Raw genomic sequence first — 19,315 nt, forward strand, 5'->3', positions numbered from 1 at the left:
GAGAGAGAGAGAGAGAGAGAGAGAGAGAGAGAGAGAGAGAGAGAGAGAGAGAGAGAGAGAGAGAGAGAGAGAGAGAGAGAGAGAGAGAGAGAGAGAGGTTGTTATCATCTGATGATCCTGACAAGACCAAGGAGACCCTTTAAATGACTAATAAGTCCTACATCTACGCTTTGTAATTAAAAAGTATGCATAATTATTATTATATATATTATTATATTATTATTATTAATATTGTTTTGCATAATGTGTGATGAATAATTCATTTTCTACGTCATGGGAAAATACTGACCACCAAATAAAAGATGCAACATTTTGCACGCGCAACAATAAAATACAACCATGGAACATATAATTAAAAGTATTGAAAAGAAGGCTTCTATTCAAATATGAAGTACAAGTGAATGCAATGTGACATCGCCTTGGGCCTTGACTGAGGTCAAGGCCCCAGTTCTTTACCTCAGACATTCATTTTTCTGTTTTGATCTCGAACCTGAGTTGTATGGTCACACAACACTCTAATTTCACTCTACTTTGTATAGTTTTGCAGCAATAGATATAGGAAGTAGTTGCTGAAGGCAGTGAATCCACACCATCACATCTGCTTCATAAAATCCAAGAATCCTCAGAGATACATTTGACTGTTCTAACATCAGATGGCAGAGTATGTTGTGCCACTGTCGGCTAATTTCCTTTTTTATTATTTTGTGATTATTATCTTTTTGTATTTATGTGACGTGTATTATAATTCAATTCTAGCTATCGCAACATATGAAATCAAAGATAAAATAATCATGTATTCTTGGTGATAATAAATAGAAGTAGTTCTATTATAGTTCTATTTCTTATCACCAAGCATGCATGTGATACTGTACACTGTAGTGTAGAGCTAGGAAACTGAATGATCCGGGTCCCATCGGACCGGAGTGCTACACGCTAGTAGAGGGAAGAAACTGAACGCAAGAAGAAACAGAGGCTGTTTGCGTAGTGTGCTGGGAGCCAGCTGGCGTGGGCACACTCTCCGCTGCTCTGGTGCATGTGTACTCTCCTTCCTCGTCCTCGTCTTCATCTCTCCAAACAACACTTTATGTGTGTGTGTGTGTGTTTGTGTGTTTGTGTGTGTGTAGATGTGTTTCATCCTCTTGATTTTTGTCTGTGGTATTTTGTAATATTTTAAACCTTGGTCGTCCTGGGAGACGGAGACAGATGAGGGTGACAGGCGAGGGTCTTGATGTGTTCGTTAGAGAAGTAATTTGCATATCTCTCACTGGGGCGGGGGGCTGGGGGGGGGGAGGTTCAGAGTACAGTAGGCTGTGATGAAGATGTCTGAACACAGTTATTAATATAGGAATGACACCTTATACACTCTGGTGTACTGATCTCTTAATAATGATGCCAGTGATGGCAAATTCCAAATCTAGAGGAAATTTGTCGGAATGCCAGGGTTACTTATTAACACTTTCATTAAGACACACATACAAATAAATAAATAAATAAATATATATATATATATATATTTATATATATAAATTGTACCCATTAATATATAATGGGTACAACCCATGGCAGGTAAAACATGATGGCATCAGTCATGCGGAACAGAGATAAAGAAACACTGGCTCAATTAAACACACGCTCTCTCTCTTTCTGCTCTCCCTCTGTATCTCTTTATCTGTGTATCTGTGTATCTCTATCTCTCTCACTCTCTTTCTCCCTCTCTCTCTCTATCTCTCTTTCCTGTGTCTTTAACTGTCTTTCACTCAGTTTCTCTCTCTCATAAAAGAAGTGTGTTTGTGTGTGTGTCCTTGCATGTCCCTGTGGGTGTGTGTGTATGTGTGTGCGTCCATGTTCCTGTGTGTGCGTGTGCGTGTGTGTGTGTGTGTGTGTGTGTGTGTGTGTGTGTGTGAGCCCGCGTGTTACTCGTGTGAAAAGGGGGTGCAGAGGACCGTAAGAGCTTGTTAGAAGTTATTAGAGAAGCGTTGGATCTCTGGCCGCCTGACGAGGAACCGGGAGCCAGTATGAGGAGCTCCTGGTCTCCTGGATGCCATCCCATTGCCGCGTGTCAGGTCCCATACTCCTCCCCCCCCCCGTCCCTCCGTGCTGGCCAGAAACACTGCTCCCATTTCGGCCGCCAAACAAGCTCCTCTGCCGGTAAACTATCAGCACCTTGACAGGAACCCATCACCACGTAGTGCTCGTCCTGTTGTTGACAGAACAAGAGAAAGGGTTTGACCTTCTCCCACGACATGACCCACCCAGAATGAGATTAAGATGTCAGAGAGGAGAGGGATGAAGGGAGAGGAGAGGATGAGGGTATGAGATGAAAGGAGTGAAGGAGAGGGGCAGTGGAAAGGAGGAGAAGAAGGGAGAGAGTAAGGCAATTGGAAGATAATGTGACACTACAAAGAAATGGATGGCTCAAATGTAAGTAGAAATGACAGATAATAATTCATACAAATGCCAATCAGTGGCAGTAATTGTTCATTGATTGCAGCAGGAATCAATCGTTGTGTTGACACCTCTGAATGGCACAATAACATGAAAAGATTGCTTATCAAGCAAACGTCAACAGAAAGCAGAGGTCACCTTCCGTACAGAGCGAGCATGCACTAGTTTAAGACTGATGAACATAGAGAGATGAAGGGATGTCTTGAGAACGTACTGTAATAACAACAGGCAGCGATGGAGTCGGTTGAAGATGAGATGGTATTTTATTAACCCCAGACGGGAAATTTGGGGGTTGATAAAGATTGATAAACAACCCAGATAAGTTTATGTAGGGTTATAAACCGCATGGTAAATAGCAATTAACTTGACTGTAATTTACCCATGAGAGATAATAAACTAAGATCTGCAGGTATCAAGTGAGAGCAGCCTCTGATTGTTCTATTTAATGTACAATTGCATTCTGGGTAGAAGTGCCCAACAGGGACGTATTGTGTGAATGGATAGTTGCTTGGACCTTGGGAAGTGTATAGAGAACATGAGTGAGCTATCTGTGGATGTTTAACAGTGAAGAGAAGATATTATCACATGAGTGCTTCTAAAACCTAACACACTGGTTAGCCTCACATTCCCAACGCCATCATGATATGCTCTGATTCTTCTCAGCCTTACTTGTAGGTCGCTTTGGATAAAAGCGTCTGCTAAACAACTAAAGTTAAAGAACATATACGCTTCATTCAGTGCAAACTGCCTCTGGTATTTCCTCCGAGAGCATACTGCTGTGAGGATGTTGCGTCTGATCGTATATAAAAAACAAAGTCTTGTGCGTCTGGGTGGATAACTTTGACCTTGTCGTGCCGGTAGCAGCTGGTAAAGGGAGGTTTTCTTGTGCAGAGGCAACGATTGTCGATTGTGTTAACGCAGGCAGTTTCTCAGTTTCTCCATCCCACCTGTTGCTACCATGGTACCAAACTTAACTCGACTAATTGACTCCCTTTCCTTCAGCGAGAGAGAGAAAGCTGCTCCTCAGAAATTCAAATGTATCCCTAACGAAGCAATTTACACAATTGGAAAGGGAAATATTATGCAACTAATTGATTTATCCACGGCAACAATGCATCTAGAGACTATTGTGTGTCACACACACACACACACACACATACTTACTCACACACCGTCGGGATAGGCGACACCTGTTCCATGTGCCAAGTCAACAGCCAGGTGGGTAAGGTGACAGATCGCCTCTGTGTGTGTGTGTGTGTCTCTCTATCGCTGTCTCTCGGTCTCTGCCCTCTCTCTCTGTCTCTCTCTCTCTCTCTCTGTCTATCACCCCTTCCCAAGACTCGGTTGGAGGTCAGGTGGAGGGTGTTAATGGAGTGCTGACCGGCCAATCAGCTGCTCTTACTCTAGCCCCACCACCCCACTCACTTATCCTCTCTGTTTGTCTGTCTGTTTGTCTCTTCCATCTCTCTCTGTCTGTCTTTATCTACCATCTCTCGCTCTCTCTTTTTCAATTAAGTTAAAATAGGATTTATTGGCATGGAAAATTAACATTTACACTGCCAAGGAAGTTTTCCAATTAACCAACAAACAAACAAACAAAAAAAATGAAGCATAGAAAAATTAGGTGAGTGAGTTGCTCTCCTCTTATTCTCCTCCCTGGTCTCCTCTCTCTCTGCTTTAAAGGGCGTTGTGTAGCCTCGTGGTTATTGGACTTTGTTGTTTGAATCTCAGCGATAGGGTACTGGGTTTGATCCACCGATGTCCTCAGTCTACCGTGTTGGCGTCTTAACGCAATACATACCAGTGCTGTCAATAGGGAGGTGCTCCTAGACAAACACCTGCAAGTGGTTATGTTTGAACTTCGTGTTTGTTGTCGTCTTCATCACCAGTTTAAATCTTCCTCGTTTGAGGCTTTCCTGGGTTTCCAAGCCAAACGCGGCGCGGCGTTGGCGGTGTTTCTTTACATGACCGCTAGATGACAGTGTTGCCCACGGCAGTTGCACGCTGCTCAACAGCTAGTCACCACCAGTGGCTTCTCTCCTCTCCTCTCGGCAGGATATCTGGTTGCTAGAGGTCAAATATCGGGACCTTCAAACGGCTCAATGGAAATATCCTTGATTTGGCAGCAAGTGTTTTGTACATTGATACAGATAGGTGTCTGATTCACATATGCTGTATAATGGGAGAACTCATCAGATCCGCTGGACCACTTTGTCGAGGTTATGAGATAGTTTTTTTTTTACACCCAACGCCATTCTACAGTTTCATGTTCTGAGGAGAAGTGTTACAGTCCACAGCCAAACAAACGGCAGATAGGCTACGTCTGCCAAGCTGGACGTCTCTCGGTGCGGCTCATGTCCATGTTTTAATTGGGTATGATTGTGATGTCCAAGTGGCCTTGGAAGTGGTGAGAATACAACGAGACAACGGCGTCTCTGTCTGATCGGAACTCTCTCGTCCCCGCTGCTTCCAAACAGGGTTCATGTTGTCCTGCCAGTTGGGTCTATATATAAACACGTTGACACACAAGGCGCCTTCACATCTCGCCACCCCGTGCTCGACCGTAGAGCATGAGGGGCTTCAGGCGGTGGCCGACTCGACTGTAAAAAGAGTGAGACAGACAGTTTTTCCAGGGTTTCATACCAACACCGTGGAGCAGCAGATGAACATCCTGCAGCCGCGGCGGTCAGCGCGTCTCCGCACTGAGTGACGTGAGAGCCGACCAATCAGGTTGCTGCAGACGGAGAGCCGTCCAATGAGGAGGCTCGGGGGGGGCGTCTGTGTGCCGGACTTCAGCCCCTGTGGGTTTCGGCAGAGTTAGTGCAAGATGCTCTGCGATGGAGTGAGGAGAGAGGATAACCGCTCCGCGCACACCGCTGTCACACGCACCCGTCTCCGAACGACCGCGCGGCGCATCGCCTCTTCGTGCCGTCATCGTCTCCAAATATTTCATCTGTGAAGCTTTTTTTGAGTGTCTTAATCGTCTATCGGAGTCTTATTCATGGAAGCCCTTAAAGTTAAAGACGTGCGATGACGGGACAATCGAGCACCTGAACAGGTATCCCGAGACGCGGAGGAGAGGAGGAATATTCTGGAGCTATCCTCATCTCTTCACCTTGGACGGTTACTAGAAAGCACCGCGCAGCACGTCCATCCGTGACGCGGGGAGAGCGGACTTTCCACACATGGTGATCCGTTGAACTGTTGAAGATATAAAAAATAACCCGGCGGACTGTTGGGTTTCCTCTGGGTTCGGGAGCTCGGAGGAACGGCATCGATCAAGAGGAATATCTTTACTGGGACTCCGCTTTTTATTTCGCTGCCGTTGGAAATTCACAGACAAGAGGACGATGAGCTGACAACATCGCGCGGTAAGCGTTTTATTTCAGCTGATACCCAATAATGATTTAATTTAAATACTGACTTTATGTTCATTCGAGGTTGTATTTATGCATGCGGATTCATTCGATACGACTTCAAACATCGATGACGCAGAGCCGGTGTCACGTCTAATGTTTTCTACAATTTAATAAATGGAATATGGATAAAATACACTGGGAAGTTTTTTTTCTTTGGGATAGATACGATTTATTAGTTGTTTTTTTAAGCCCTCATACAAATCCAAAGACTTGAAAAAAAAAGATTTTTAAAGGCCACCTAAACGTTTGCTGCAGTGTTTGGAATTTGCTTCTGTATGGATTTATGATTAATGCACACGTGAGAAAAACGTTTTCAATAGTGAATGTCGATATTGAATATGCTATTGAACACACATTCTGTTTCTATTCATAGGTCTCATTGTGGAAAAGAACCCTTCCATATTCACGAATCACTCACTGCTCCAACGTTCATCAGTACAGAGAAATGCTTGAGTTGTGAAGGAAGGAATCAAATATCATCGCAGTCATGGATCTTAAAGATTATTACCTGTTGGCCGCTCTGCTGGCGTGTCTGTGGCTGGACCCTTCCATCGCCCAGGAGCTTATCTATCCCATCAGAGAGGAGTTGCAGGAAAACGTTCTAATTGGAAACATACCAAAGGACCTCAACATCTCACACACCAACGCCGCCACGGGCGCCAGCGCTAACCTGGTGTACCGGCTGGTGTCCAAGGCGGGGGACAACCCTCTGGTGCGTGTGCTGAGCAGCACCGGGGACATCTTCACCACCTCCAACCGGATCGACCGCGAGAGGCTCTGCCCGGGGCCGTCCTTTGAGGACAGCGAGTGCTCCTTTGAGATCGAGGTGGTCATCCTGCCTAATGACTACTTCCGACTCATCAAAATCAAAATGGTGGTGAAGGACACCAACGACAACGCGCCCATGTTCCCCTCGCCCGTCATCAACATCTCCATCCCCGAGAACACGCTCATCAACAGCCGCTTCGCCATCCCGTCCGCCACCGACCCCGACACGGGCCCCAACAGCGTCCACAAGTACGAGCTGGTGAACGGACAGAGCGCCTTCGGCCTGGACATCGTGGAGACGCCGGAGGGGGAGAAGTGGCCGCAGCTCATCGTGCAGCAGAACCTGGACCGGGAGCAGAAGGACACATACGTGATGAAGGTGAAGGTGGAGGACGGCGGGAGCCCCCAGAAGTCCAGCACGGCCATCCTGCAGGTGACCGTCACCGACGTCAACGACAACCGGCCCGTGTTTAAGGACAGCCAGGTGGAGGTGCACATCCCGGAGAACTCCGCCATCGGGACGTCCGTCGTGCATCTGCTGGCCACGGACGCGGACATCGGGTCCAACGCGGACATCCGCTACGTGTTCGGCACGCAGGTTCCGCCCGCCACTAAGAGGCTGTTTGCCTTGAACACCACCACCGGTCTGATCACCGTGCAGCGACCCCTCGACAGAGAGGAGACGGCCATCCACAAGCTCTCCGTGTTAGCCAGCGACGGCAGCTCCAGCCCGGCCAAAGCAACCATTAACATCAACGTGACGGATGTCAACGACAACCCGCCAAACATAGACCTGCGCTACATTATCGTACCCATTAACGGCACCGTTTTCCTCTCGGAGAAAGATCCCATCAATACCAAGATAGCCCTCATCACCGTCTCGGACAAAGACACGGACATCAACGGCAAGGTCATCTGCTTTATAGAGAAGGACGTGCCGTTCCACCTGAAGGCTGTGTACGACAACCAGTATCTACTGGAGACGTCTGCCTTGCTGGATTACGAGGGAACGAAAGAATACAACTTTAAAATCGTGGCCTCGGACTCCGGGAAGCCGAGTCTCAACCAGACGGCGCTGGTCAGGGTCCGGCTGGAGGATGAGAATGACAACCCGCCCGTGTTCACTCAGCCCGTCATCGAGCTGGCCATCATGGAGAACAACAAGCGCGACCTGTTCCTCACCACGCTGAGCGCCACGGACGAGGACAACGGCAAGAACGCCGAGATCGTTTACCAGCTGGGCCCCAACGCCTCGTTCTTTGACCTGGACCGCAAGACGGGCGTGCTGACGGCGTCGCGTGTCTTTGACCGCGAGGACCAGGACCGCTTCTTGTTCACGGTGACCGCCAGGGACAACGGCACGCCGCCGCTGCAGACGCAGGCCGCCGTCATCGTGACCATACTGGACGAGAACGACAACAACCCCAAGTTCACCCACAACCACTTTCAGTTCTTTGTGTCCGAGAACCTCCCAAAGTACAGCACCGTGGGCGTCATCACCGTGACGGACACCGACGCCGGGGAGAACGCCGCCGTCTCCCTTTCCATCCTCAACGACAACGAGAACTTCATCCTGGACCCGTACTCCGGCGTGATCAAGTCCAACGTGTCGTTTGATCGCGAGCAGCAGAGCTCGTACACGTTCGACGTCAGAGCCGTGGACGGCGGGCGCCCCCCCTGCTCGTCGGCCGCCAAGGTCACCATCAATGTCATCGACGTGAACGACAACACCCCCGTCGTCATCTCCCCCTCCTCCAACGCCTCCTTCCGGCTTGTGCCGCTCTCCTCCATCCCGGGCTCTGTGGTGGCGGAGGTGTTCGCCGTGGACGGGGACACGGGGATGAACGCCGAGCTGAAATACAGCATCGTGAGTGGCAACAACCGGGGCCTGTTCAGGATCGACCCGGTCACGGGGAACATCACGCTGGAGGAGAAGCCCACCGTGACGGACATCGGCCTGCACAGGCTGGTGGTGAACATCAGCGACCTGGGCTACCCCAAGTCCCTCCACACGCTGGTGCTGGTCTTCCTGTACGTCAACGACACGGCGGGGAACGCCACGCTCATCAACGAGCTCATCCGCCGCACCATGGAGACGCCCATTGACCGCAACATCGGCGAAAGCAGCGAGACGTACCAGAGCGGTGACTACCTCACCATCATGATCGCGTTCGTGACGGGCGCCCTCGTGGTGGTCATCGTGATCTTTGTGACGGTCCTGCTGCGCTGCCGCCACGCCTCGCGCTTCAAGGCGGCTCAGAGGAAGAAGCAGGGCGCCGAGTGGATGTCCCCCAACACTGAGAACAAACAGAATAAGAAGAAGAAGAGGAAGAAAAGGAAGTCGCCCAAAAGCTCCCTGCTCAACTTCGTCACCATCGAGGAGAGCAAGCCGGACGACCCCGCCCACGAGCCCATCAACGGGACCATCAGCCTCCCCACAGAGCTGGAGGAGCAGGGGATTGGGCGGTTCGATTGGAACGCCCCACCCACCACCACCTTCAAACCCAGCAGCCCCGACCTGGCCCGGCACTACAAGTCCGCCTCACCGCAGTCGGCCTTCCACCTGAAGGCGGACACGCCGGTGTCGGTGAAGAAGCATCACGTGATTCAGGAGCTCCCGTTGGATAACACGTTTGTTGGGGGCTGCGACACACTCTCCAAGAGGTCGTCCACCAGCTCAGACCACTTCAGCGCGTCTGAGTGCAGCTCCCAGGGCGCGTTCAAGACCAAGGCCCCCATGCACACCAGGCAGCAGGTAAAGGAACACTTTTACTGGTCCATAAGCTCTGCCTATAACTGCCCCGTTCCTCAGTGCTGAAGCATAAATAAGAGACTTTCTCTCTCGGCTGCTGCCCAGCACCTGAACACCGCAGAATACTGTACAACCATAGCTCAAACTTAAAAAAAATATTATAATAACACAATCCAAAAAAGTGGATCATTTGTGTAGTTAATGGACTTAAAAATAATCCCATGCTTATGTTTGGCTGATGTTTTACAAGAAGAGGAATTCTTCTTTTAATTTCCTAGCCCAGAGTGTGGCATGCATCTTTTGTGAGCTCGGAGGTCAGGTGACAAGGTGAAAATGTACCCACATGCTACTTCTACTACTTGTGATGCGCTGTTCCTTTACACTTCTGTGAAAGAAACATTTTTTTCTTGCCTATCTACTCAGATGTCCATCTCTAATTCTTGGTAAATACATGCACCATACACAGTTGAATCTGTTGCGGAAGTTGGATGTTCTAAAACATTATCACTTCCTAGGCGGTCATACCATTGTTTTTCTCTTCTTCTAAATGAGTTGATTTTCCACCTCTGCCCCTCATAACGTCCTTAGTGTTTCCATGGTTTTATTTTGGTGTGTGTTGGGATGCCATACGAGTCTCTCTATCTCCTCAGCACAGAGCTATCAGCACTTCTCCTCTTTAATTAGCAGCCACTCATCTCATTTTGACTCACTAGGAGATATGCCACAACTAGGATTGAAATGAATGTCTCTCTCTCCCCTTCTCTCTCTTGCTCTTCTCTCTCTTGCTCTCTCTCCCTCGTTCTCGATCTCCCTCTCTTCCCCTCTCCCTCTATTGCAACGCACACTAGCAGACTACGGGATGCCTGTCTGAAAACTGATACACATCCAATTCAAATAGGATTAGCCAATAATGAGCCTCAAATTTCAACGTAATCCGTGCAGCTTTTATTTTTTATCATCAGAGCTTATTAATTTCTCTGCTAATAAAGCAGCACTTCACAAAACACACGCCTAATGGAACACACAAGGAGCGAGAGAGAGACTGTGTATGTAAGAGAGAGAGAGAGAGAGGGTGTGCGAGAGAAAGGGAGGCTGTGTGTGTCTATTTGGGTGTGGGTGTTGGTGTGTGTGTGGGTTGGTGTGTGGTTGGATGTGTGACTGTGTGTGTGAGCATTGCAAGTGACGGAGATGCAATTGGTGATGTTACTGGGTCTTAAGGGGGCACTGTTGCTCTGTTGGGTATCACCACGGCAACCGCTGGTGGTCTCCCGAATCTGAGGAATGAGAGGGAGCAAGGGGGTGGGGGGGGGGTCGTGGTGGTCAGGGTCTCGTCACGGGGGTGTAGTTAACGTCTTTCAGTGTGAGAGGCTGCAGTCAAAAGAACCATTTAGTTTGATAGCCAAGTTCAGTGTGTGTGTGTGTGTGTGTGTGTGTGTGATAGTGTTTGTGGGATCCATGTGAGAGAGACATAGAGAGAGAGGGGGCACAAGAATAATAGAATAGTGTTGTTGGTAGACTCCCAGGAGTGGAAGAGGGAGAATTTGCGATATCATAGGATATCGTGCGCTCCGTTAGATCACTTTCTTACCAGTCAATCAATTCAACTCCATGATCGTTTGGATCGATCTTTTTGTCACCCCTCCACAAAGCTGTGCGTGTGTGTGTTCCCCAGCGCATTATTGATGGCGGTCACAGCGTGACAGAGGCTCTATAGGTGCTTTACGACAAGAACCGTTGTCCCCACAGCGAACGATCGTATTCCTGACATATACGCTCTCGCGAGTCAAAACACGCGCACAAGAGAGCTTTGCTTAAGGGACTGTCGAAAGGTTTGCCGATGACCTACCGCTGCTTCTGGTCCTTTACATCTTTGTGTTTCGACACCCACCTCATACCTACCGACACTACATCTCCGTCAGAAGCACCACGACCACAGCTCCTGAGACCAAAGCTCCCACTATGCTGGGGTCCAATCATCAGACCAAACATGCCGTTCAGGCTCTGAACAACACCCTTTTAGATCTGAGCCCAGAGTGTGTGACAACTGGCTATTAGCTCAGATTTCTGCTAATTTAGTCATACAGCAGACGCTTTTATCCAAAGAGACTTCCATTTCATTAAGGAGCAGATAGGGGGTCTTGCTCTTGGACAGGTAGACTGTGGGCATTGGGGAACAGCATCAATACCTTGCAGATGGGAGTCAAACACCCTAACCATTATACTATTCTACTGCCAGTATGTTGGATATTAGAACTCAATCTGAAATATAAAGAAAGTGTTTTATTCCCTAGACACTGGGTGTTAGTTATTGTAGATATTTATTGTTCCGGAAAGAGAATGCTCCCTTGAGTGTTTTGATTTGAAGAGCGAAGTAGCAGCAGCTTTATTTAATACACATAGTATGAACATAGACCGGATCCAATCATCATGTTTAGAATTTATTTACAGCCCAGACAAGACCATCTCGACAGCAGTAAACTATCATCTGTGTCCGGAGAGATGACAAATTGGCTTATCAAATGGAAAATAAGTCCAGAAACGTGCACCAGTACAGTAACACATGATCAAATAAATGGATAAGCTGTCAGATAAAGCAGAAAAGGACGCAGACCAGCCATGCAGAGGCGGTGTCTTCCTCTTAGAGAGACTAACAGCATGGCCTCTGCAGGAGGACTGCAGTTGAAGGCCATCTGGCACTAGGCTGTACAGCAGCGATCCAAAACCTGTTAGTCTCCTGCATCCACGGCCTCATCCTCTAGTACTTTGTGGATCAGCATCCAACTGCATATATATTTGATTTACGTTCTAATATATCATGTATGTATTTTTTGTCATCGTTTTTCGTCTTGTAGGTCTAACAGAGCAAAATCCGAAAGGGGTTACCTTCCAGTGTATTTGTACCGGTTCAATCGCGGGTCCAGGGGGTTATGATCTGCCGGATTTGGGTAGGGTAGGGTTAGGAGCTGTGGGGGTGATTCCTGCTCTCTTTCTGTTCCCACTTCCACTTCCTCTCCTCCTGGGACCTACATCAATGTAAACAAGGGGGGAGAAGCCTGAACAACAGTGTCCTACTTTCACAAGGCAATAGAGAGAACATACAGCCAAGCTGTTAATAACCACACAAGCCTCCACTGTCTGCAAGTACACTGGGTGTAGATGGAGAGATGTTGACGACGATGTTCAGAGATGTGTGGATGTTCACACTGGGGACAGCTGTCGCTCAGACAGTAGAGCAGGTCCTCAGACAATTGGACTATTGCTGGTTCCATTCCCTGAGTATTACCGGGTAATTGTCCTTTAACAAGACAAGCTTATTGCTTGTGCCCAACTGGTTGCAGGGCTTGTACTGTGTGTGTGTGTGTGTGTGTTTGTGTCTGTCTGCGTGCGTGCACGCACACGTGTGTTCCTCATGGTGAGAAATTAACTGCAAAGTGTTGCCACTAGAAATAATTGCTGTAGAAATGCATTCCATTCAAATGTATATTTAAACTCTTTCTCTGTCCAATCATTAACCACAGGGCAGCAGTCAGTGTAACGCTGTGTAAAACTGTATATCTGTGAGTGGAATATCACTGAATCAATATATACATTTATTTATCATTTTGCAGTTGGTTTCTTGTGGGATACATCTGAAACGATGCCATTACCACTTGTCACAGAGATGTTAAGCTATTATAAACTGCAGGCATGCTGTGGCCTAAACATCTCCAGGGTAAAGGCCTAATTAGTAATAATGGGTAAACTGTTTTCTCTCAAGTCCAAAGGGTTGTTAACAAAGCAAAGATATGTCCACCTCCAGTGCCATTATGTGACGCTGCGACACTGTGAACATTTACAGCCCGGATAATGTTGTTGCTCTTGGGGCACAACACTAAAAAAAAAGTTTTTAGTGTTGTGTTTTTTATTGCAATGGTACCTATAGGAGACTCCACATGAAGCAATTATGACTGTCTTGATAGTTTGTCAGTCGCTTGCCAAGAACAAATCAAGTCTGAGAGTAACCCCCCCCCCCCCCCAAGTCATCTCCACTAACATTTAGTCTGGGTGAGACGACTCTCAGAGACAGCGTTAGGCTGGTGGAGGTAATTATCAGGAGAACCAGGAGTGCATTTAAGGCAGGGGGGCAGCGTGTTCCTTGTATAGGCCTCTGGGCTGGGGCGGCTGGGGGAGCTCTGCAGGGGGAGTAGGGTGGGAGGCTGTAAGTGGCACACTCCCAGAGTCTGGGTTCTTCATAAATGGACATTCTATGCAAACAGGAGTTTATGCAGAACGGTGTAATGATGGCCCTGCGGGAACGGTCCTTCTAGCGCAGGTTCATTTGGAACATTAATAAGAGGATTAGTAGTACAGCCAGCCACCGGTGGAGACACGGTGAGTTTGAGAAGATTAATGAACTTTGACAAGGTGGCACCTGAGGGGAGAGGCGTCTGCTGCAAGATCCTCGGAATTCTGCTGAGGCAGAGCTTGGTGCTTTCATAGAGGGAAGGAGAGAGATCCAGATGGAGAAGGATATAGAGAGAGGCAGGGACAGAGAGGGAGATATAGGGGGAGAGGCGGAGATGGAGAGAGAGAGAAGGGGATAGATAGAGGCAGAGAAATGGAGAAGGAGAGAGAGAGATGGAGAGATAGAGGGATAGAGAGAGAGCGGGGGAGGATATTGTCTGTCATCTCTGTATAAGCGTCTTGGTTGTGCTGTCAGCAGCAGAGCTTTCTCCAGGATGTAACGGTTATGATCTTTGTCTCTGCCCTCAATATCTCACGCTTTGTTCCCACAATGCTCTCATCCTCACAAAAAGTAAAACTTGTCAAACGCTATTTCTTGGTCTGTCTGAGGCAGGCAGAGAAATACACCCATGCCCCATGTTAAATCACCACATGACTTGGTGTCAGCATCGCTTTCACACAGTAAAATAAATCGATAAATACAAATGAAACAAATACATTAATAAAATATGAGTCTTAAAGGTTTCTTACAGATGAGTGATGGCTGTCTCAGCCAAACAGATCAGAGTAGGCCACCCGTGCCAACGCATATCTCTTTGTGAGGACTTGTCATGTTCACTATTTATAGCCAGCAAACACCTTGACTAATGCATTGTTGCCATGAGATGATTACATGGAGATAACTTGCCTTGTTCCGCCATAACCAGCAAAATACTTCGAAGCATCCCAGGCAGGTTTATTTTTACATTGAATAAAATCCTATAAATATTTATTGGTTTGTTTTTTCCCCCCTCTTCAACTGCTGTGAAGCAACATTTCTGAAACTCAGTTGATAGCAAATTACCAAGAATAAAACAGTTTTAAATTTAAAGTTGCAATCCCAGCCAACAATCATCAATCACTTTCATGTAATAGTGAAGATGGATCCTCCCCCTTATTGTGCTTGGAAGTAATCCTGTCAGAGGCAATTGTGGCTAATTTTATCACGTAGTGCGACGTGTGAAGCGTGCTTGGTGTGTGCACACCCGCACAAGTGTGTGTGTGTGTGTGTGTGTGTGTGTGTGTGTGTGTGTGTGTGTGTGTGTGTGCGTGTGTGAGGAGCCATTGTTTGGCTTGGTCTGTCAGTTAAAGATGGAAGAGCATCCATGGGAACAGTCAGCACCATCCATCTCTGCCAGTCCTCATATCAGAGTGATTGATGATAGATCTGCAGCTCTGAGAGATTCCTCTGCATGCACAACAACCTGAAGCCCGATCGGCGCGTCCCACCAGGACTTAGAGGACGGCAGCGGGCGTCAGCCCCAATAAAGCTAGCGGGAGTCGCACCTTCACGTCTTTTTCAATCATCCTCATGTTTATTTGAATAATTCATCTTCAACGCATTACCTCATGGTTCAGAGCCGCTCCCTCCCTTTGATACACGCCTTCATGTGACAAAACACCGCATGACATGGTCGACACTAACCGCTGTTAAAACACCACAGATGTCCACATACCATCACCAGGCAGATCCAACATTATGTCCTCAGGACGGAAAAAAAAAACGAGTAGAGGGTGGAAAAAAATGTTTCTTGACTTTTTGCCTCTGTCTCCAAGAAAATGATCAGATCACATGTTATGATGCTCCCTCGTTGTCTGAACAATAATCCAATAATTAATCAATGTTCTCCACCACTCCACCTTGAACCGCCTTGGTTATTCTGCCATGTATAACCCAACCATCTATCCCAATATCAACAAAACATCTATCCCTCACTTTCTGAAACCATGTGTCCCCAATATCACCAAAACATCTATCTCTCACTTTCCTGAACCTTCTATCCCCAATGTCACCAAATCATCTATCCCTCACTTTCCTAAACCTTCCATCCGAATATCACCAACACATCGCTCCCGCACTTTCCCAACCATCGATCCCTCACATTACCCTACTGAACTACCTATCCCCAACCTGACCAACCCCCCCCCCCCCCCCCCCCTGCCCAATCTAGTGTTTTATTGGGGTTGGCGCTGCTACAAGCGAGGTTAGCTCACCAAGGGTGCTGTCACCTTTGTGTTCGGCTTCCGTGTGACATACCAGGGTGCTTTGTGTTCAGCACACAGCTACTCCCTCCCCTATCCCCCCCGCTCCTTAGCCCCCCACCCCCCCCCACCCACCCACCCATCCTCCACCCCCCCCCCCCCCCCCATCCCCAGGCCGTTAATCACGAGCGCCTGCAGACAGGAAGGGTGAGCCGGAGGAAGTGGAGCTAACAGGGCAGCGTCTATACCCTGACAGACTGGAGACCCCTCCTCATATCAGGGTCATTGCTTCATTGACGGCTCATCACCGCTCTGTCCCTCGCCCATGCCAGAGCCGGGTTCTTGTAGTCATGATAATGGTACTTCAAGCCAAAAAAAAAAAGAACAATAAAACACTCCTCATAAGCGGGACTCGAGACTGGCTGCCGTGTCTCGCTGTAGGACTCTTCTGTAAAACACATGATGTACATTCTTACTGTGTATATAAGATGTTTTATGTCGACATCCTGCTAATCCTCCCTGATGTGCTGTGTATACGATAATGGACTTGGTTATTTATGCTTTTTTTTCTCTGGCCTATTTTTTATTTTGTCATTAAAAATAATCTCTGTCACGGTGAAACAGTGATCTGCAATCCATACTCTTCTTTTATAAACGCTTTTATTTTCGACCAATGCTATCTACCTTTATAATTTCATAATAAATGTGTCAAAGTAATCATTCCTTTCTTGTGTTTAATTCCTCCGGTTGTCTTGCATCATTTGGTGATTCAATTTCACACAGAAACCTTTGGAGTATCTGTCAAGATCTATGAATCTCTTGGCTGCTCGTCAAACAAATTAGTATTGGCTTCCAAAATTCATAATTAACTCAACAGTGTTTTGACAAGGCAAAAATAAACAGAAATACAACATTTATTAATCTTGGCATGAATGTAAAGATATTAATAATTGTGGGTTATTCAATATTCAAGATTTACAAATACAAGATTATGTAAATGCTACCTAAATGTCAAAAACATTTCATTGTCATCATCCTCATCATCATCATCATACAAATAATTAAACCATCGTCCATCTGATGTCACTTCCTGTATGTCTGCAGAGAGAAATAGCGAGCAATAGAAAGAGATGGAGATAAAGAACAGACCGAAAGAAAGAGGGGAAATAGGTGCAGCAAATGAGTAGGGGGAGGGACGGAGCAATTGAAGAGACAGAAAGAGTGGGATAAGGGAGGATGCTGGAGAGAACGAGAGAAAGAGATGGATCACAAACAAAGATAATGACAGAGCGGGTGAATGGGGCAGGAAAGAGAGAGATAGAAGATATATAGAACAGAACAAAATATAAAAGGGGAACTAGCTGCAGGAAGGTGAGCTGGCTGTGAGGAATACACGGAAAGAGACGGAACATACAAAAGGCAGAAACAGTTAGACATGGGAAGGATGCAGAAAGAGATATAGAACAGAAAAAAAGAGATGAATGGGAATAGATACCGAAAGATTAGGGGAGAGGGAAAGAGAGTATATTTCAAAGTGCCACACCAATACATGCTAAGCCTGATGCGGGTTAAGCCGCTGGTCCATTTGGAAGCCAGAAGAGGGGCTTAAGAGGGAGAAATAAAACAAAATAAATAAATAAACGCTTTGAAGGTTGACCTCCCCCTATAGGATCATGTTTCAAAGCGCTATGTACTCTCACCAACTGGGATATCTAGGTTGACTTTTCGCTCTGGAGTGTTATCATATCCACTGGTCCTGGGTCTGCTGCTAGGATCCGCTCCTCGTGCTTAGAGAGAGATGCGTCCGCCCTGGCCGACGTGACCGAGGTTCAGATATTGTGCCGTCCACGCAGGGTCACGATATTCTGGATGGCACAATGCTGAGGATTATTACATTTGGCAGTTCCACCGAGGCAAGCGCTGTATTTCTGACTGTTCAGCAGACGCTCGTTGGCAGGCAAGGTATATTATGAATATCGGTTTGGATTTCAACTTAACGTGCAAAATCAGATTTCTGAAGTCAGGACTCATTCGGTGTGATGTCAATGTAACCACATTGCTGTTTTTTAAGAAAAATTATATACGACTAAATATCACATCACAAGGCCGATTAATTCCTGGAAACCCGAAGCCAAATGGGTCCTTATTGATGACGTGATGTGTGAAACGACAAAGCCAGAAATATGGTGTTGGGTTGATGATCCAAGTGAACAGATGAGTAAACAGCAACTGTCAATGTATGCACAATGTGGCACAAATGCTACTAATAAACTACAACTGCAAAGAAAGGTAATCTGATTGACTTTCAATTAGACGTATTCGGGTCTTAACGTATTAAAATAATGATTAGCTCAATGCCAGGAGACGAGGGTTACCTAACCCTTACATGGTTCATTAGATGAGAAATGTTTGCTCACAAAGTGCTTTGAATAAATCAGTATTAGTTAAACTGCAACATAGTCAGCAAGGCCTTGAATAAGAACAACATTGTTACAATGACAGCTAATACCTTTGCTATGAAAAACCTCTGTTGTGCCTAAAGTCCCCCCTAAACATGCATCTTCCTTGCTAAAGGCACCATGCTTCCTAAGCATGCGTGTGTCGTGAACGTGCCATGTATCCTTAACACGTCAGGTATCCAGAACATGCCATGTTACCTGAATGCTCCATGTGTCCTCAACACACCATGCACCCTAAACTCCTCTGGCGTCTTAGAAGCGTCATGCGTCTTAAACACTCAACACGGCACGCATCCAAAAACGTGCCCTGCATCCTAAATGTGCCATGCGTCCTGAACGTGCCATGCATCCTCATCCCGTTGTACTACCTAAATGTGTCACCAATGGACAGAACTGCCTCCCAGTGTCATCCACCTGAGGCCGCAGTACTTCATTATTTGCAGCATTTGAATACACCCTCCCCACCGCTGTCGCTCCATTCACATTAAAGCCATGTTCCCCCCTTTGGCAGCGTTGCAGTCCACTTCTTAATTTACACAGTTAGCTTCCAGAGTTATCTCTCTCCAGCTCTGCGCTCTGGCTTCCAGGGATGGAATAAGAAGAGCACAATCCATTTCTTCTCTTGCAATTATAAAAAAAAAAGAGAAAAAAAATAATATATCTCTTGCCGGGGAAAAGAGCATTTTTCAGACTAATCGGAGTGGATGTCGCGGGTACTAGTGGCGTGGGGCTGCTGGGAGTAGCCCCGGAGACGGGGGTTGGGGGAGGATGATGGGGCTGATGTTCTGATTATAAAGACGAAACACTGGGTTCAACTGTTGGGCAATCCTGGTACCAGAGGACTGGGAGACTAGGATGACAACATCTCTCCAAACATAATCTCCAAAATAATTACAAAATGGTAAGGATATAAGCAGATGGACAAGGAGACAAGGGGATGAGGGGGTGATTGCCAGGAAATAGAATGAGAGACAAAAGTAGGCCAGTGGGCAAGGAGATATCAGATA

At 47.1% G+C, this 19,315-nt stretch overlaps 1 protein-coding gene across 1 annotated transcript; it reads left to right on the forward strand.

Annotated features, from left to right (window-relative positions):
- Window positions 1–6,351: 6,351 nt before the first annotated feature.
- pcdh9 (protocadherin 9) lies at window positions 6,352–9,450 on the forward strand (the record flags this gene model as incomplete). The annotated part of the gene is made up of 1 exon (XM_084476356.1): window positions 6,352–9,450. The coding sequence occupies one exon, from the start codon at window positions 6,352–6,354 to the stop codon at window positions 9,448–9,450; it is 3,099 nt and encodes a 1,032-aa protein (XP_084332482.1).
- Between the last annotated feature and the right edge of the window lie 9,865 nt (window positions 9,451–19,315).

The sequence above is a fragment of the Micromesistius poutassou genome (genome assembly GCF_964030765.1).
Source record: "Micromesistius poutassou genome assembly, chromosome: 12".
In the NCBI taxonomy this organism is placed as follows: Eukaryota; Metazoa; Chordata; class Actinopteri; order Gadiformes; family Gadidae; genus Micromesistius; species Micromesistius poutassou.